Raw genomic sequence first — 22,500 nt, 5'->3', positions numbered from 1 at the left:
ATAATCATCATCATCATCATCAGAAGAAGAAATCTTGTATTTGTGCAGGAAAATTACTGTAATCTTAATCCTATACAGCAATAACAATGTTTTGGATTGGTGAGTTATGTAGTAAAATAAAGATCAAGGTTATTTATATTTTTATTTTCTTATTTTTTAGAGCCTTTTGGTTTTGTTATATTTATCCAAACATTTCATAAATAAAAATAATTTTTAAGAGAAAATTACAATTTACCTGTCTTAATTATCTTTTGTAAAGTTTGGACACAATAGATATTGCAAAACAAGTTAACGTATAGTGTGATAACGAATATAACTCAGTTATGATTTTAAAGCATTAAAATTAGTTTATGCATATATAAATATTTGTGGTATAATATATATATATATATATATATATATATATATATATATATATATATATATATATATATATATATATATATATATATATATATATATAACGTATATATACAGTATATATATATATATATATATATATATATATATATATATATATATATATATATATATATATATATATATGTACTGTGTATACATATATATATATATATATATATATATATATATATATATATATATATATATATATATACATATATATACAGTATATATATAACCATAAATACCCTTTATTATCGAATTCCCTCTACCAGATGATCACAGACCGAAGGGTAAATTCTTTTCATGATAAGTATTTCTCTCCGGGCAAGGATTCGAACCTTTGCCGCCAAGTCAAAATAAAGGTAGACTTTTCTTTACAGCTGAATGGTCTAAATCTTAGTGAGCCATGACCTTTACTTCGGTTTGGCGGCAAAGGTTTGAATCCTTGCCTGGGCAGAAGAAGCCCACTTTATATATATATATATATATATATATATATATATATATATATATATATATATATATATATATATATATATATAAAGAAAAAAACAGGGCATAATTATATTCATAGGCCTATATGTATATATGTTAGTGTGTGTGAGATAGCTTTCATCAATTTGATCTGCTAGCCCATTCTGTCTTGATAAACCCAACTTAAATACGCTAGAAGAAAACGCCAGAATTTCAGTTTGGCGTCCAATTAACTCTATAACCTATATGCCATTCTTTGTGATCATCGTGCATATTATTATTATTATTATTATTATTATTATTATTATTATTATTATTATTATTATTATTATTATTATTTGATAAGCTACAACTCTAAGTGGAAAAGCAGTATACCATAAGCCCAAGGGCTCCAACAGGGATTATAGCCCGGTGAGGAAAGGAAAATAAATAAACTATTTGAGAAGTAATAAACCATTAAAGTAAAATATTTTAGGAACAGTGACATTATTAAAATAATTCTTTCATATAAAATCTAAAAACTTCATAAAAACAAGATGAAGAAAGATAAGATAGAATAGTGTGCCCGAGTGTACCCTCAAACAAGAGAACTCTACCACAAGACCGTCTACCTTCATTCGCGTAAGAAAACGTGTTGGTTCTTCAGGAATTGAATCGATTCAATTCGTTTGGTTTAAACGCATCTGTGTCTAGGTTCGAATCTCATTACGGTAGGAAAGATATTCTTTCCGTTTCCAGTTGGATTCAACGCTTTCGGTAGTAACCGTGTCAAAAAAGGTGGAGGAAATTGAAAATGTAACTGTTCTGCTTGTCAATTAAGATAAAAACAAAGTTAGTCTTGATTTATTATCAAGGAAGAACACTCAATGGCCCTGCTACTGCTATTGGATTGACTTTGCACATAAATATGCAAACCACGGGCTCTTGCGTTGGCTGCTGATAACTCAATTATCCTTCACTGTCCCGTATTATCAGCACATGAAGCCAAAAAAAGAATTAAAGGAATTATATTAACAAAATCAAATAATTTCCTCGGAAAATAATGAGGTCAACAACCTCTAACCCTACCAGCCAAAGCCTCAATTTGTGCGTATTGTTCAAACTCAACTACATCATGATGCATTTCAAGATAAACAGGATGAGATACGAACATGATCATTCTACATAGACCACTGGCGCGCGTTTCCATGTAATTGCAGGTGGTTGCAAATTTTCTGTTAATTAGCTTGATTAACACTTGCTGATGACAGATTGAAAACATTCAATTAAGAGTGATATCTAGTTCGAATCAGATAGCGTTGTTGGCTTTGTCCACAATGTTTTTTAAGCTCTTTTGCGAACAATTTTTCCTAACTTTTTTTTCGCCATTTTCTAACACATATTCTCGTTTTTGTTTATTCATGAACTAGGGATTACAAAAGATTTTACAAGTCTCTTTCGCATTTTTACCTCTTAAATTGAGAGGTCTTGCAAATATCTAGCATCCATATCCTTTTATTTTACTATTATTAAGATATGTATTCCTTGCTTGAATCTTTTTCTAGTTTAGATAAACATTTCAAGGCATACCCGTCGTCTTTCTCTCAACTCCTCCATAACGCAATTAAATTACCGTCTGTTAATTAAACTCCATTTAAATGCCAGGGCAGGATTAGAAATGAAACTATAAGAGAGATTACTCAAGTGCCATATGTGGATGAGATCATGATGAGGGGTAGATGGAGATGGTTTGGGCATGCTCTTCGCACTCCCCATGAGAGATTAATTCACCAAACATTCAGCTGGGCTCCACAAGGCACTAGAAGAGTTGGAAGACCCAGCCCTACATGGCTGAGGACTATGAAGGGCAAAGTAGGAGATGATGAATGGAGAATTATTGAATTAAAAGCTCAAGGTGGAGACGACAGGCGAAATCTAACCGAGGCCCTTTGCGTCAATATGTGTAAGAGGAGATGATGATGAATTAAACTCCCTCAAGATTACATTTAGAAGTTTTCAGAAATCCACTCCTTATGATAATAAAAAAATCGAAACGGCTACAAATTCCTTTATAATGCTACGCAGTACTCTGGAAGTTTTATTCCAGCTGTTACCAAGTTGTGGAATGATCTTCCTAATCGGGTTGTTGAATCAGTAGAACTTCAAAAGTTCAAAGTTGGAGCAAATGCTTTTTTGTTGACCAGGCGGACACGAGTCTTTTTATAGTTTATATATGACATATTTGTTTTTGACGTTGTTAATAGTTTATATATGACATATCTCTATCGACATTACTTTTTTTTAGAATGGTTTATTGTTAATTTGTTCTCTTCAGTTATTTATTTCCTTATTTCCTTTCCTCACAGGGCTATTTTTCCCTATTGGAGCCCCTGGGCTTATAGCATCTTGCTTTTCCAATTAGGGTTGTAGCTTGGATAGTAATAATAATAATAATAATAATAATAATAATAATAATAATTTATTTGTTACCTATATGCTGTTCAGTATTTTCAGTTTACATTTGAATTTTGATTTGTTTTGAGCAGCGTGCGTAACCTGACCGGTCGTAGACAAGTGTGTTAGTAAAAGACTGTGTACTTTATTTTGTAGTCTGCTAATCAGTTCCAAAACCTATAATAAATGCGCTACAGGACACACAAGATTTATTTGGCATTTACTATCACAAGCCAAAGTTTTTTTTTTTTTTTTTTTTTTTTTTAACCACTACGTTATAAAGGAAGGGGGAGCTAGCGGTGAAGAACTAGCCAGTGATCTTATGCTAGCTATTCAACAACCTGATTAGGAAGACCATTCTACAATCTGGTTATAGCTGGAAGAGAATTTCTTGAATACCGAAATTATTCAAATAGTTGCGTATAGACTGCACACAGATTCAATCCTTCCCCTCCCTTGTAAGAATTAATTGCATAGCGAGTATTGCGAACAGGATGGTACGGTCGGGGAAGATCTGAATGCAAAGGATGGGTGTAGTTATGAAAAATCTTATGCAACATGCATAAAGAACTGAATGACGGTGGCAGAGAATAATGCCTAGATCAGGAATAAGAAATTTAAATAGAGTGCAAGTTCCTGTCCAACATATGAAGATAAGATTCAGCAGCTGAAGACAAGACAGGAGAACAATACTCGAAACAAGGCAGAATATATATATATATATATATATATATATATATATATATATATATATATATATATATATATATATATATATATATATATATATATATATATATATATATATATATATATATATATAACGTCTTCAATCGTAATCCTTATCTATTACTTGGTTTATTAATAATTAGCCTTTAGTAACTTTTATGTCTCGAGATTAGCTTAGGATTTCGTTAGACCCAACTTATGATGAATATAGGTCCAGCTGGTTGTATAATGGCTCAGTTTGCCTCCCTCGCTGAGGTGAGGTGAACTTGGGGCTTCTCGATAGTATGGTGACGGGCTTTGAGTCACATCCTACTCTTGGTCCGTCACAGTATTATTCTTATTAACTGTATAGGCCTATGCAGAAAATGAGGACGCAAGTATACTATACTCAGACTGTGGAGGAATTTCACACATCCTACTTTATGGTCTAATAAACACCCTTTATAAGTTACAAAGATTTAATGCAAACATGTATTGTAGCTCTCTATAACATATAGCTTAGGCCCCTATGTATTATAAAGCATATATCATAGCCCTAGGCCCCAGGGCCATATTATTATTATAATTATTATTATTATTATTACTTGAAGAAAGTTGTTACTGTCATTCTGTCGAATCTGCGCATAATAGGTGAGACCGATTATGTCAAACCTGATTACAGTATAGTCTTCCGTTCGCAAAGTAAAAGTAGAATAATAAAAAAGGATAGAATTAATTGTATTTCTAATAGAGAAGATAACTAACCACATAGTTTATTTGTTCATTTATAATTTACCCTTTGAACTAAAGAAACCTCCAAAGAGACTTGACGTATGTAGCGTTGACTATAGCCTAAGCTATATGACTTGTAATAATTAATTGCAAATTTAGAAATCATGATCCTATTATTATTATTATTATTATTATTATTATTTGTTAAACTACAACCCTAGTTGGAGAAGCAGGATGCTATAAGCCCAGGGGCTCCAACAGGGAAAATAACTCAGTAAGGAAAGGAAACGAAGAAAAATAAAATATTTTAAGAAGAGCAACATTAAAATAAACATCGCCTATATAAACTATAAAAACTTTAACAAAACAAGAGGAAGAGAATTATGATAGAAGTGTGCCCGAGTGCACCCTCAAGCAAGAGAACTCTAACCCAAGACAGTGGAAGACCATGGTACAGAGGTTATGGCACTACCTAAGATTAGAGATCAATGTTTTGATTTTGGAGTATCCTTCTCTTAGAAGAGCTACTTACCATAGCCAAAGTGCCTCTTCTACCCTTACAAAGAGGAAAGTGGCCACTGAACATTTACAGTGCAGTAAGAAGAATTATTTGGTAATCTCAGTGTTGTCAGGTATATGAGGCAGAGGAGAATATGTAAAGAATAGGCCAGACTATTCGGTGTGTGTGTGTGTGTGTGTGTGAGTAGGCAAAAGGAAAATGAACCGTAACCAGAGAGAAGGATCCCATGTACTACTGCCTGGCCAGTCACAAGACCCCATAACTCTCTAGCGGTAGTATCTCAACGGGTGGCTGGTGCCTAGGCTAACCTACTACCTAGCTACCATTTGCTTTATACGCAAAACGGCTTTAGCAAAAATAAGTGATAACTTTGAATTCACGAGAATAAGTAATAATTTTGAATTCATATCCCTTATGCATACATTTTTATCATTAGACTATGCCATTTCCCTTGTTACATTCTATCCAGACAGACAGCTCCTCCACGACTAATCTCACAGGAGTCGATGTACCGAGGGATTCGTGCTGCAGTCACAGTAACGTATTTAATTTTTGTTCTGAAATATCATTTGAGCATGAAATGTTATTTAAAGTTCTAATATCTTTCTATGATAAGATTCTGCATAAAAAATATGGCTAGCGTTTCCTCTTACATACGCGTTTACAAAGTGAAAAAAATTTATGATGAAATGAGCAGCTACATGTTATTTGAGCTACACCGGATGCTTATTAAAACTCAAATTATGTTTGAAATATATGCATTGATTCTTAAAATTATCAGAACAAGAGAACCAAAGTATTTGTGATAATTGTTTTATACCATACGGCCAACAAATCGTGTCAACACTAAACTACTCACAAATCAATTGTGTTTCTCAACAATTCACCCATTAACTTATTCTTTAACAAAAACGATATATTTATGATGATAAAAATCTTATCATATATATATTTGAGTACAAAGAGACAGATTATAATATAGTGATACACTTAGGTCATGACTAATTTTACTAATTGTCTCTGTAGTACTTTTGACAGACCAGTAGTATAAATACAAAATGGAAATGACAAAATGAGTTATGTTTCACGTTCACCGGTAAAAAAAGACGGAAATGAGAAAAGCCTCAGCAACGAAAAAGAAAACCTAGTTCAAACGAAGAAAATAAAAACAGGACCAAACTTTGGAAAAGAATTGGAAAAGTAGTAATGAAAACAAGAGTAAAAAAAAGAGAGGCGACTATTAATCAAACTAATGAGTTTTGAGAAACAGCCGGAAAGATTTACCCGGAAATCAAGAAATCTCAAAATTATTGAAGTTAAGACTAGTTAATTTCTAGATCTGACATTGGGCATTTCGAATGATCAGTTTGGGTCACTGCATAAACTGCGTGAGGCACTGAGGAGTCACTGTCTGAGGAAGGGGTAGTCGATTAGTCAGTTTCCAACGAACCGCGCTAGAGGCAATACACGGAGAAGTTGCTCTGCCTAAACTTTGAAACTTTGCTCGCTAGTTCTAGTCTTTTCATTGGCGGTTCTGCTTACTCTAGCTACTATAAACATACGGAATCTTTATCGCAGTGTTCTTTCATGCTCGAGAACTTGTATTTTAGTGCTCTTGTGAGGCTTGTGGAAATTTATCTCTAAATCTTCAGCAGTCGATGAAGAACAGCATGTGATTTCGAATAGTGACAACGAAAACGTCAGTTGTGATTGAGCCTGCGAAAGTGTAAAGCAAATGCACGGTGTCGTCTTCTTCATTCCTTTCATTTTTAACAGTAAGTCACCCGTCAATTTTCTTCTGCAACATTGACTGTTTATCATACTTCGTCAAGACTGAAACTTTCTTGTGAAGTTGTAAGACAAACTTTTGTTCAAGTTGAATTTGATTTTGTATTGACTTCTATTTCTAGTACTATGCCTAGTAGGTTAGATTTCTTGAAGTTTAGCTTTGTTCAAAGGCTATTAGTTAATGTCTAAGTCACTTATAAGATATAAATGATTTAAAAATTAACAAATAACAACAGTAATAGATGTAACAATAGTAATTGCAATCGTGATCTATTGCATGGAAAGAGAAGAGATATTAGTGGTCTATAGTAGGCCTACAAAGGGTAATTAAAATGTAGGTCTCTGGACATGTTTGAAGGAAGAGGTCAAGAATTATGGGCCGGGTTAATGGGATGTTCAGCCAATTTTACACCGTAATATATTCACGGAAGTGCTTAAACGCAATGGTTTTGTGCGTCGGAAAATAATAGCGTCTGGTGTTTAATGTGTATTTGTAAACTGCTTTTTTTTATTTCAAGATTTGCTCGTGATAACGTTAGTTTAAATGGATTTATTATGACATAATAGGTACAGCTTCGATATATCATCGTTTGCTTGATAGGATTGTGTATATATAATTGTGAAAAAAATCTACGGTCATATAGGCCTACACCCCCCCACACACACACACATATATATATATATATATATATATATATATATATATATATATATATATATATATATATATATATATATATATATATATATATATATATATAAATTAGCTTTTGAATATCAAGCTGTTTCCCACAACAGGAGGATCAAGACAAAACAGTCCAACAATCACTGGCGAATTCATCCTTCGAATACCAAATCATGGCGTGAAACTTACCAACTTTAGTCCCTACATACACTTACATAAAAGGAACATTAGCAGTTGAATCTTCTTATAGACAACGCTATTCACCTTAGCCTATCATTCTCTTCCCTGGATGTCAAGGCTGTTTTCCTAAATATGCATTTTACCCCATCTATCGAACACTTCTCCCACCTTCCCCCACTTCTACCTCCTGGCAAATTTGAATGATCCAATTCTTTAATAACCCATTTCCTAATGTTTCCATGGTATTTTGAGCTCTCACACACGCATATATATATATATATATATATATATATATATATATATATATATATATATATATATATATATATATAATATATATACACAAAATCATCATAGCCGTTACTAGTCCACTGCAGAACAAAAGCCTTGGACATATCCTCCCACTTGTGCCTGCTTATGGTCTTTCTATGCCATTCCACACACGCAAATTTTGTTCGTCAATCCATCGTCTTCTCTAACTTCACCTGCTTCTTTTACAATATCTTGGGACACATTCTGTTATTCGTAATGTCCATCTAGTGTTTGTCATTCTCATTATATGTCCTACCCCTGCCCATGTCTTTTCCTTATATGTTTGTAGAATATTCCCTACATTAGTTTGCTCTCTTATCCATATTGCTCTTTTCTGTCTCTAGGTGTTATTCCCATCAATATTCTTAACATAGCTCTTGTAACTAGCTTATATTTTAAGGCTCTAAGTGTCAAGTGTCTGATGCACAGGGTTAATTCTGGTAAGACCATCTCATTAAATACTTTTCTTTTTAGATAGAGTGGCATTTTATCATTGTGATCTCATTTTGTTCACCAAATGCTCTCCATCTCATGCTCACCCTTCTTTTAATATCGGTCTCATATCTTAGGGAAAAAAACAAGGCCTACAGATAGAGTCTATCTGTAGGTTTTGGAAAAAACTAACTGTCTGTCCTAAGTACGTAAATTCATTAACAGTCTCTGCAGTCTATGGAGGTTCGTCCATAACTCTTATTTGTTGTCTGCATTTCATTCATATATACTGTATAGACACACACACACACACACACACACACACACACACACACACACATATATATATATATATATATATATATATATATATATATATATATATATATATATATATATATATATATATATATATTTATATATGTGTGTGTGTGTGTGCTTATTTATGTTTTTAGGCTTATGTGTATTTTTTTTTTTTAATTTTTGCTAAGTTATAAGGAAGAGGTTCTTTTTGCACTTGTTGGAAAATTGGCATTGCTACTTTACTGTAATATGTAAATCCTGGCTGATTGCCGCCAAATTTGTATAATACCAATTTTATGTAAAGTTTTTGAATAGCTCCTGTTGATATAACGTTTGATTAGATCTTCTGAGAGTAATCGTCTGTTCCATAGTCTGCAGTTAAGCTTTCCCAAGGCCCTTGGAGCTTGTGATGCTCCTCTAACAATCTCCAGTGTTATGCGGAAATCCCTTGATCGTAGTCATGAAGTTCGGAAGATTGGTCTTAACTTTAGTGCTGCTTTTGACCATGTTCATCATGAGGGCTAGGTTGGTGCTTTCTTAGTATTATTACAGAATTTTAAGATAATGTATTGCTGATGGTATTTTTTAGGTGGATACCATAATGAATACAGGAATGTAATATTTGGAGTTTTTTAGGTTACTTTTCTTGGCCCTTTACCTCTCATACTATATACGTATATGTGGTTTTCCTCTTTGGTCGTTGAATCACTTAATAAGATTAGTGCATTGTGCAAATTATGAGTGATGAAGTTAAACTGTAATAGAAATTAAAGCAGGATTGTAAGTAGGTCTAGGTCATTTGACCTCAGATCTCTTTATCGATAATTTTCCTTTAACTCCTTACAGTTGTATAAAATTCCGGGTCGATTCTCGGTTGAAACATTACTTTTGGGAAACATATCCGGTTTCTTAATTCCTTATCCTTGATCTGGATATTAATCTCTTTAACCATCGTTCAATTAGCTCTTAGCACAAATTTCAGACTTTTCATAATTCCGGCCATCCTTTGCGTTCAGATCATCCCAGACTATATAGTCACTACGTAATGCAAGACTTGCCCTTTCTTTCACAATACTCAATACTACGGATTATTTCCTTCGCCAAATATCGAAGATTTTGCCAAGGGTATATATTTACTTCTGTTGTCTGTTTCTTAGTTTATGTATTCGTTTGTGAGCAACATTACACAAAAAGTACTGTACCGATTTTTATCAAACTTGGTAGTCGGGAAATTATAACCTTTTGGATAAAGTACATCGGAGTATAAGTACGCATCAGCACTTAGAATATATTCGCAGTGTTGATTAAATGGCACATGTTTGTCAGTTAATCTTTTGTTTGTGAGCATTACGTAAAAGGTTCTGAACCAATTTCAACGAAACTTCCTCGAACTAGGGGTGCTTGGCGTGGCGAAGGCATGCTCTCTACTGAGTGGCGTGGCGAAGGCATGCTCTCTACTGAGTGGCAAGTGCCCCTCTAGTTTTAGAAGTATTACCGGTTGTGGTCAAACTGCGGAGTGATCCTCCTCATCAAATAGTTGAAAACGTGGAATTTCAGAACTTCAATATTTGCGCAAATGTTTATTGGCTGAGCAGGTTGATTTGAGTTTCGTATCAGTTTAGATGTGAACATCGTTATTTATCTTCAAGTATTTTATTTTTTTTATTTTTCTCTTATAGTTTACTCTTTATTTTCCCACTTCTTTTCCACACTGGCTGTTGTTCTCGCTCTGGCCTTTTGAGTTGTCGTATTTTGATTTTGATGTATTAGATAAGTCACAAATATCCTTTAATGTCAAATTCACAGAGCCATTGGGAAATTCCTTTAACGATAAATATTTCTGACCGGCCAAGGATCCGAATCGCCGGGCATATATATTTATCAACAAATTTCCCCAGGGGTCTGTGATCCCATGGTAGAGAGAATTCGTTATTAAAGGGTATTTGTGGCTGATTTGAGAAAAAAAAAAACTGAAAATCACCATTGTTTGTGATACAATTTTATATATATATATATATATATATATATATATATATATATATATATATATATATATATATATATATATTATGTATATATACATTATATATATATGTATATATAATATATGTATGTTTATTATATATATAATATATATATATATATATATAACATATATGTATATTTACATTATATGTATATATATATATATATATATATATATATATATATATATATATATATATATATATATATATATATATATATCAGTGCAAACTATGATTTTTAAGTTAATTATAACTAGAAATTCAATCGGTAAGTTTTAAGTCTTCTAAAATTATAGGATTTCACTAAACCGGTGTTCTAGTTACGTAGTGAAATCAGCGATATTTATATTTTCAATGTCTGATTTGTTGTATCCTTGACCTCGTCCGATCTATCCCTGACGGTAAAACGATTCCGGTAAAAGATTGCTTGACGTTTTTGTCTCGGATAATGGGACACAGAAAATAGTTGATAGGCTTGATTTGGTAAGATAAATTTCAAACAGGTATTACCTGACAAAAAGAAATCGAAGTAGCCCATAACCAATAATAAATCGACTAAAGAAATATAACCATGGTGCATTAAGAAAGGACGTAAAGATATTCATACTTTCTGTATGACTTTCACGAGCAAAAGAAACTTTGCATTGATTATCTTCATCATACCTCCTACGCCTATTGACGCCAAGGGCCTCGATTAGATTTGGCCAGTCGTCTCTATCTTGAGCTTTTAATTCAATACTTCTCCATTCATCATTTCCGACTTCACGCTTCCTAATCCTTAACCATGTAGGCCTAGGTGTTCCAACTCTTGTAGCACCTTGCGGAGCCCAGTTAAATGTTTGGTGAACCAAACTCTCTTGGAGAGCGCAAAGAGCATGCCCAAACCGTCTCCATCTACCGCTCACCATGCTCTCATCCACATGTCACTCGCGTAATCTCATATACTGTAGTTTCGTTTCTAATTCTGTCTTGCCATTTAGCTCCCAATATTATTCTGATTATCATAGGAGTTTATATCTAAAATTTGATTCATATATAAAAGTAAATAGCCATTCTGGAGGTCATTATCAAGTGCAAAAATCACAGGACTATTTAGCTTTTCTATAAAAGTCGCTACCGTAAATATAATTGTCATTAGTTAAGGCCAATTCAACAAATGTTCTATTCATAAATGTTGTTACTGCATTTAATAACTGTCATTGTTATTGGGTGAGTCGGTGTGATAGTTTATTTCTGTCCTTTGACATCTACCAAAGATAGCAGCCAACATTACCTGAAAAAAAAAAAAAAAAAAAAAAAAAAAAAAAAACAAGAATGATCAGAGTCGTATAAAACAAATGCTACATAGTTAGAGGGCTGATTTTGATGCTTAATGGTAGTTTTTTAATTTTTAAAGTAATAAGATCAGTACTTTACTAAAGCGCACATAGGCCTACACACTGTTAAAAATTTGTCATAAAACGGTAAAAATTCTGGAATAAATGTTGCCAGGCATTTACCGTTTTAAAAACCGATATATTGACGTTGGGTGATATGGTCACTAACCCATAAAAGATAATGACAAAGTAGGGTAAAAATTGCGGTCGCCTGTATTTTACTGAAATACGACTGAGAACAGCATATTCTTACGGAGAATTTCCGATTAAAATGAAGTTTGTTTAACAGTGCATATAATATCATCTAAGGAATAGAATGGTAAAAGACGGCGCTAACTACCCAGTCATTCTGAGATTCTGAAGGCTGTGAACAATTATCGCAGTCGTTCACATACCTTTGTTCCCATAAATAAGTCTTATAATCGTAACGCAGATTAGGCAAGGACTTTTTTATGAGATTATACCCACTTAAAACAGCCCCACTCGCCCACGTTTATTTTTTGTTAGTAACTGATGTCTACAGTAATAGTAATATACCTCTTTCAAGTTTCCCCGGGGTAATGCGAGTTGTTCAAGATCTAATAGTGGTCGAAATTTTAATGAATGCTTGTGCTAATTTCACGTTTTTTTTTTGTTTGTTTGGGTGGGGTGTACCGTAATTGCTCCTAGAATATGTACAATTAGTTTGTTAAATTTGCACACGTTATCTCACTGTCTGCTAGTTTGTAGTTTTTTTTTTTAGACAGCATTTGAAGGTTATTCAACATAATATGATATACATAACACAGCAGCTTGTATTATTGTTGCTACGGCTACTATTGCTGTTGTCGTTGTTGTTATTATTATTATTATTGTTATTATTACTATTATTATTATTATTATTATTATTATTATTATTATCACATGCTAGGTTATAACCATAGTTGGGAAAGCAAGATGCTCTAAGCCTAAGGGCTCCAATAGGGAAAGATTAATATTGATATTGAAAACTGCTGACACTGACAGCGTTAATGATATTGACAAAGAAAATTAACTACTGTTACTCGAGAATAATCAAGTCAGGAAACTCTTCGTATAAAATTAGAATTTTAAACGAAAAATCACATCTTTCAACGTTTTCATTATCGTATGCTCTAACATCTGAACCATTACAAACACAATGCGTTAGATTATTACGTTTCAGCATTTTCATAATGATACATGTTGGGGTTGTCACGCTTTTGCAAAAAAAAAAAAAAAAAAAAAAAAAATGAAAAAAAATAAAAATAAAAATGCCTTCTTTTCGCTCCTCCGTCTTTTTTTTTTTAATCATTTTATGTATCTTTGTTTTTCTGTATATATGTCAGCACACATACAAGACATCGTTTATATTGTCTCTTTATCCCTGATGAGAATTTTTTTTTTATTTTCTTTAAACCTCTTCATTATCACTTATATCTATCACTGCATCTCGTTCTTTATTCCACACGTCACCACGCCATCATATCTCCTTATTACTGCATCCTTCGCTCTTTGTTTTCGAGGCTTCGTCGGGAATTTAAAAGGATCATTGATGTTCCAGTGGACCATTCGTTGGGATTGCAGCAAATTTATCATTGGGAATTTTATGTAAATGGTCTTACTAATCGACTTGATTCTCGCTATGCGAGTCGTTATGCGTCTTCAGTTCGTCTTTGTTCGGAAGAGAAGAGACATTTTCTTGAGTCGTGTCAATTTTAAGTTCCAAGATCTTGTAGTTTTGTGAATTGTTTGTATACAGAATACAGTGCTTTTTTATTATTTTTTTTTTATTTTTTTATTTTTTTTTTTTGATTTTATTTATTTATTTATTTTTTTTTCTAAAGCAGCCTACTGGAAACGTCCCTGCTTGGCGATCTGCTGTACTGGGGTTCGATACCCACTCTCAAGCTCGATAGTTTCTTGTAGTGTCTGCAACCACACCATCCTTGTGAGCTAAGCATGGGGTGTTTATGGGAACCTATAGGTCTACCTGCTGGGTCATCAGCAGCCATTGCCTGACCTTCCCTGGTCCTAGCTTGGGTGGAGAGGTTCTTGGGCGCTGATCATATGTGTATATATGGTCAGTCTCTAGGGCATTGTCAGTGTCCCTTACCTTTGCCTTTCACGATCGACGTTCAAAATAAACCTTAAATGCCTGTAACCCCAAATTCAATAGTTTGTCGTCATTCGCTGCCCATTTCTTTACATGTGTAGATTGCTTATAAGACTCACTGTCATTTGACTGTACACTAGACAATGCGCATGTTTGTAAATTCACTTAAATCTGTCTGCATTTTTATACAAAAGTACAAGCCACCGATACATGAACTTATTTATATTGTGAAGGACGTTTCATAACAGAAAGGTCTAACAGGCAGGTGGTCTTTATGAGTAAAGTTGCTAGTCATGCTCTCTCTCTCTCTCTCTCTCTCTCTCTCTCTCTCTCTCTCTCTCTCTCTCTCTCTCTCTCTCTCTATGTATATATATATATATATATATATATATATATATATATATATATATATATATATATTTATATGAAGATTGGTTGCCATGTATTCTGAATATGAAAAAAATATAAAAGGAATATGTAGGATATAGCAGAGTCGCAATCCACAAATTTTTCCTAGCAGACTTTCGTTTATCCTTAGTTACAAGATATATGTTAAACAACACCTATCTTTACCATGGAAATGACATAACATCCAGAGTTTAAATTCAAAACACCATCACTGTTTGACTTTATAAATAAAACTTCAATGATATTCCTTTTAACCACATTGCTGCATTGTGACCTTTGCTTCTGTCAAGGTTATCAGATGGTCGAAATCCTTCAAAAGTACAAATAAAGCATTTGTCGTTTGTTCATTTCTTACAGTGTATTATTTCTGTTTGATTCTTAATTCTAGTGATTTACTGGTCTATCCGTAACATTCGTTTGTATGTGTTTGTAAGTAATTTCTTATACATAGAAAAATTATTTAGAAAACCTATGATTTAACAAACTGTTAGCGTCGTTGTTACTAAAAAGCAGCATTTATGTACATAAGCTTCAAAATTCTAAGAATTTCAAGAAAACTCTTACCATGTGGTATTTTTAGAAAGATTTTCATGTTAAATTCTGATTAACTGTCTGATAAGCAAAATGTTTTTTTATTTTTTTTATCTTTTCCATGATATATCTATGAGAATACTTGGATATCTAAATTTCAAGTTATTATCTTAAATGGTGCTTATCTGAGCAAAAATAAATTGCAAACTACAAATGCTAGAAGCATTATAACATGTTATAAAAACATATAATTTAACTTTTTGATGATGAAAAAACACAAATGAGACAATATTAATAGATTTACGGCAAATTTACTGTGTGATGATTTTATCATTTATGCTGAGTAACGTCCAGGAAATCAAAGTACTATTTATTATTTCTTCTACGGTAAATTTTATGATTGGAACTATGTTATTCAGCTTCTGTAAAAAGATCTGCAGATTTTTCTTTTTAAATGACCAAATCCAGTAAACATCATTTACTTGCGGAACTAAAAGGGCTTTTTGGACACAATTATTTACTAGTCCATAAAAATAATGTTATTTATTTGGCCTATTTGTTAATGTTTTGAAAACGTCCATACACAGATAAAAAAAAATAATAAAACTCATTACGGGCATTTTTTTAATTTAATGAAAATAATTTTCTGATCAGTATGTAAAACAAATAATTCAAATATCTACTTTTCTTATTTAACAAATAGAAACTATGTGCCTTAAACGGACCGGCGCAGCTGCAAGGACTAATTTGGAAGGTAGGAAATGTCTTAATACAATAGAGTTGAAATTAAAGATGAAAGGAAAATAAAAAAGAATATTACGCCTATGCTCATGCATGGAATTACCGTTCCTCATAATGTAATGACTTGGAATGGCCTCTTATCTGGCTAAACTTGCTCAAGGAATACCTGTGCGCTATGAACGTCAACTGAGGGAATCTTTATCATTTGGCAAATGCCCCACTAATGACATCCGAGGGGCTTATTTGCTGTTATTTCGGCTGAGATATACAGAGAACCTCTTCGGAAATCATTTGGTTTCTATGACTGACGTGACACGTGAAGGCATCCTTCGCTTTTGATTAATTTGTTAACCTCGGGAAATCACTTGGCCTGATGCTCTCCACAAAGGGCCCAGTGACTATTAGAATAATTTAATATTACCTCTAGTAGGAACTTTAATGGATATATTTTAATCAGTCTCATCCTCCAGCATTTCTAAGTATCTTTTTTTTACGAAAAGTACATAAAAGATGTTAGTTATCTCTGCGTAATGATGTTCATGCGCTTTTGCTTTCAGATATGAGTTTGAGAGACTTATGTTTAGCATGCTAGTATAAGAAAATAAACCAGCGATTGCTAATATAAGTAGACCTCACGTGAACCCAATTAGGGCCACTAATTGGCATCTTTCCTTGGGATTAAGGGCTCGGTTTCATAAGAGTGAATAGACCTCTCACCATCTTTTGGTTCTTCAAAGTTAAAAGTAGTACAAATGAGCTCGAGCATTATGGAATATGAAAATCATTGGAGTAATGACAAGAATGAAAAACGCATATGCTAATTTTGATAGAGATTGCGTATAGAGTCATGAAATATATATACATATTTCAAGGTTTGTGTATGCATACTCGTGAATTGGTGCATAACAAATTACGCAATATTCCGTCGATAGGGATGTTCTCGAATGATTTACAACCATTTATTATTTAGTCAAAGTTTTGTTTCGTGTAATGACCTTCTCAATACGAACACAGTGATTTCGTTAAGATTTTAGTACATTTACCCCAAACCAACATATTAGCACATAAATAATTGATTTCTCTCTCTCTCTCTCTCTCTCTCTCTCTCTCTCTCTCTCTCTCTCTCTCTCTCTCTCTCTCTCTCTCTCTCTCTCTCTCTCTTACGAAAAGCAACCTACAGCTTAGTTAACAGATAATTTGTCCCTCATAAGATAATTATTTATACCATTGTATAGAGTTAAAGTGATTTCTCTATATTGAATGGAAATCTTACCTAATGCTCAAGCCATTCAGTTTTCAGAATGACTCCTAAAAATAAAAATTTCTCTCAATTTTTACTCATAAAAGAAAAAATAGTTGTTAATATTCACATTGCATTATTTTCTTGGGTCATATCCTATCAAGCAAGAGAAAATAGAAAGTGAAACCAAGTTCGATTCTCGAGAGGGGTCGAACAATTTAGTCATGTCCATTGTGTCTTATCTTATGCAATAGCATATATACCTGATAGCTAGTCAAATGTGGTGGATCTTATTCAGGGGAGAAGAGCCAGTGGCTCGCAGTCTCTTGCCTAAATATTTTCTGACTAATGAAATGAAAGATAGTTCTATTTACTTCTGAAGTTTCTCATAAAGGAAAGGGCGTAGGCCTAATAGATATTTGCTAGAATATGAGAGAGATTAAGACAAAGTTGAGCTAAAGTAAAGTAATGAGGATAAATGGAAACCAGGTATATGGAGAAGTGAATGTTATCATAGATGGTAGAAGAATGAATGTGGGTGAGTGATATAGGTATTTGGGAGCAAATGTTGCTAATGATGGTGAAATGAGAGAAGAGGTGATTAACAGAAAATAATTAGGGAAGAAAAGTTTGATATGAGCCAATAATTGTTAAGAGATATTAAGATCTTTCATTGTCAGTTAGACTGAAAGCATAAATCTGTGAGCTGGCCTGGGGAAATTTGACTGTGTGGAAGATTGGATCTAAAGACATATGAAGGAAATTTTGTCCAAGATTCTGCCTATCCAACGGAGATAATGAGGAAGAAATGATGGCATGATTGATACCTGCGGCTAATCAATATGTTTAATCCTAAGACTGAATTTTATATGATATGAATACTCTCGTCACATAACACTATCTATATTAACCAGTGATTAGAGATTTGAGTAATGATTTGAAACATATTGTTGTTATTGTTATTTTAAGGGGACTTGTTTTTATTTTAATTGGTGTTAAATTATAGAAAGAAGTCCTCAATGCACACTATATCTAAATTTATACACACACTCACACACATATACTGTATATACAGTAAATATATATATATATATATATATATATATATATATATATATATATATATATATATATATATATATATATATGCTTGTTTATAGATACATAAATGGATAGATAGATGGAGGGATAAATACTTATCTTGAACAAATATCTTGTAAACCTACAACCCATTTCTATCTTTTTCATAGTGAAATTAGCAAAATATTCTAATTTATAACAATTCTTTAAAAGGTAAAAATTTATTGTTCGTTAGGTATTAGGTTGTCCAGGACACCAGCCACCCGTTGAGATTCTACCGCTAGAGAGTGTCGAGTCCTTTGACTGGCCAGACAGTATTGCGGCTCATTTTTCCTTTGCTTACACATACACCGAATAGTCTGATCTATTCTTTCCACATTTTCCTCTGTCCTCTTACACCTGACAACACCGAGACTCCAAACAATTCTTCGTTCTTGGTAAGGATAAAAGATACTCTTTAGCTATGGTAAGCAGCTCTTCTAGGAGAAGGTCACTCCAAAATCAAACCCTTGTTTTCTAGTCTTGGGTTGAGCAATAGCCTCTGTACCATGGTCTTCCACTGTCTTGTGGTAGAGTCTCTTGATTGAGGGTACACTTGAGCACATTATACCATTTCTCTTCCTTTTATCTTTTTTAAGTTTTTATAGTTTATATTCGAGATTTATGTTAATGTTGTTACTGATCTCAAAATATTTTAAAGATTATTTGGTACTTATTTCCTAGTTTATTTATTTCCTTTTTTCCCTTTCCTCCTAGGGCTATTTTTCCCTGTTGGAGACCTTGGGCTTATAGTATCCTGCTTTTACAACTAGGATTGTAGCTCAGCTAGTATTGCTAATAATAATGATAATATTAATAGAGGTAATAAGTTCACTCTGTGTATCATACAGACTTTTTTCATATCACTTCCAGAAAAAAAGTGAAAATACCCAATATAATATTGTTCACTTATATAATGGTGATTTCTCTATGATACACAAACCGAGTTTGTTACTTCGTTTTTCCTAGTATCCAAATGTTTTCTGGGTTCAGGTTAAAGATTTGGGTAATGTATGAATAATTATGATAATACTGACCTTGACCTCGCATTTTTCGAGCACGGACGCGCAGACTTTGAAAACACGTTTTTTTCCCCAGCTACGTTGTGCACGTAAATATATCAAACCCATGAAAATAACACAAATAGGGTAGCGTAAATAATTTCAAATAAATTCAAAATTGTTAGAATGAGAAGTAGTACTATTGATGAAGAAATTCATTAGCATTGCTGACAACATGCACAAGAATAATGATTACATACAATTAGGTCAAATGAACTCAGCGGTATTTTAACGTTCATGAGCCTAAAATGTGATCTTTATGAAATATATATAATATATACATATAATATATATATATATATATATATATATATATATATATATATATATATATATATATATATATATATGTGTGTGTGTGTGTGTGTGTATATACATATGCACATATAAATATATATATATATATATATATATATATATATATATATATATATATATATATATACTATATATATATATATATATATATATATATATATATATATATATATATATATATATATATATATATATAGTGAGTGTTTGTGTAAGTGAAGGAGAGAGATTGTGTGCGTGTGAGCATGTGTTCCTAACGTGTCACAAAAGAAATGAATGAAAGTTCGTTGATTGAAAAAATTTTAATTATGTAAAACATGCAGTCGTGACATTTGAGATCAAAGACATTTTAAATTTGCTAATGAATAGCTCAAGCTTTAATGACTGACGATTATTTATTCCCTCATATTAGGTGTCATTCCAATTTCATCGCGATGATATTGAAAATATCGGGGAGCGCCGATTCTTGAAATTGCGGGCGCCCTTGTGACCTAGAGGATGTAGGCTGATTTTTGCATCCTGTGATGGGAGCCTGTCTAGTAGGTTGGGACAGACCGGGTGTGAAATTTCAAAAGTTATGATTGAAAAACACATTTTCAAAGGGGAACCAACGCAAAAAACAACACCTAAGCTAAGCCTGGGAGCCGTATCCTTACCTGCTAACCAGCACGATTGAGCTGCGTACCTACCAAGGGCTGCGACCACACAGACTTCCGTATCCTTTTAGCTTACCCCCAACCCTTTGTTGGTTTCGCAACCGGCTTCACTCCTGGTAAGGTAATATTAAATCATATTTCGTGAATCGTAAAACTAGATAAACAACATTTTCCCCATAATGAAAATCGATTTGACAGGTGATAGGAAAGTTTATGCCTGTCCCAACGTACTACATTCACCCTTATGATGTTTAGTTTTGACCTTGGATGTTGTCATCTTCATCACATTATATTTACCATTAACAAATGTTATTTTTTGTTTCGTTTCATTTTGTCATTGAGTCATTTAGCAATTTTATTCAGCTGTGCTTTTGCCCTTTCCCTCGACTGATTTGCCAAAAGGAGATGTTTGGATCTCGATGATTGCGCTTTCATTTCCGGTTTGCCGTCACGGTCCCGGTGATGGGCAATGATTAAGCGACGTTATTGCTGACAAAGTTCGACCGTTGTTAGCAAATGGGGTTTGTTTTATTTGATACATGATTAACTGAGTTGCATGTTATGAATGCACAGAGGAGCAAGAGGTCATTTGGGATTTCATTCGTCTTACATCTGAATGAGGGATAAAACCCTTGTATTGAAGACTTTTATGTTTAGAAAATCGCTGCATAGACTGGATAAGAAATTGCGTCAATATGAGGTTGATATATTATATCTTAACCCATCAACAACAACAAACAATAAATGGACCCGTTTCTAGTTCACTGCGGGACAAAGGTCTCAGATATGTCCTTATTCAAGTCTTGAGGTTAGCCAGTTTTCATCCATCCTAGCCTCTGCGGATTGGTGATGATGGGAGACTTTACTCTCGGCGCTCACAGCAAACTGACTGTGGTCCTTACTATTATAGCTTTGCTGATTAAGTTGCTACACGAACCCTTTCACCACATTAAAGGATCCCCACATACACCTAAATCGTTCAAGTGTTTTCTTAGTATTCAGACAATTTTTGGCTAACATTTACGCTTCTATATCAGTAAAGCATTTCCCTCATCAAATTAAAATTTTTACAAGTTAACAATTTCCCATTCTTTAGTCTAAACTGCATATAAATCCACAAACATATTTTCTGTTTTCGTATACGAGATGATTACTGCGCCACTTATTTTTTTTTTTTATTTCTAGTTTATTATAAAATCTGTGAAAAAGGATTTGGAAAACATTCACTTAGTATATTGTCTACAATCTTATTTATGAGGCTTTTCCTTATTTTAGCACTCATCTTTATCAACCGAGACTTTAGAGGAACAAATAAATAAATGACTTGATAAAGAAGATACAGTATAAGCTTTGATTCCCTGAAGTTCCTGCATTACGTGAAAAGACGAATTCTGTAATAGACATTAATAACAAGTACCCAGAAGAGAACAAGGTCGCCATTTTCAATTTCAATTTTAAATTTCTAAGTGTAAGAAACGTGGCAATGACTAATTTCATATTTCTATGGAGCTGCCTTCATTTTCTGAAGCAACGTATTAGTTAAATACACACACACATATATCTATATACATATGTATATTATATTATATATATATATATATATATATATATATATATATATATATATATGTGTGTATATATATATATATATATATATATATATATATATATATATATATATATATATATATATATATATATATATATATATATATATTGTTTAAGCCATAAGACATTTTCCTTAACATGGGGAGACTCTCTTGATCACTAGTAAAGGAAATAAGAATGAGGGAAACTAACAAGAGTGGGGATTAATCATGAGGGAAGGGATAGACTTTGCCCCTATAAGGAAGAACGCTTATAAGTGTCAGATAATACAGAAGCAGGAAGAGAATTCTCTTATCAGTGGAGAAAATGAGATGCATTTTGGTTTCTAAAGAT

The 22,500-nt window shown here is 32.9% G+C and overlaps 1 protein-coding gene across 2 annotated transcripts in view; it reads left to right on the top strand.

The window, feature by feature from the left end:
- The first annotated feature begins 6,721 nt into the window (after positions 1-6,721).
- LOC137621157 (uncharacterized) overlaps positions 6,722-22,500 on the top strand; it is a 344,505-nt gene continuing 328,726 nt past the window's right edge. For both annotated transcript variants that reach the window (XM_068351581.1, XM_068351582.1), the window contains exon 1: positions 6,722-7,047. In XM_068351581.1, the coding sequence (XP_068207682.1) occupies positions 7,008-7,047 (40 nt within the window). In that variant the 5' untranslated portion in view covers positions 6,722-7,007. The remainder of the gene's footprint in view (positions 7,048-22,500) is intronic.

The sequence above is a fragment of the Palaemon carinicauda genome, chromosome 27, assembly GCF_036898095.1.
Source record: "Palaemon carinicauda isolate YSFRI2023 chromosome 27, ASM3689809v2, whole genome shotgun sequence".
Lineage (NCBI taxonomy): Eukaryota > Metazoa > Arthropoda > Malacostraca > Decapoda > Palaemonidae > Palaemon > Palaemon carinicauda.
Note: the sequence above shows the minus strand (reverse complement) of the source record. Positions and strands in the feature narration are given on the sequence as shown.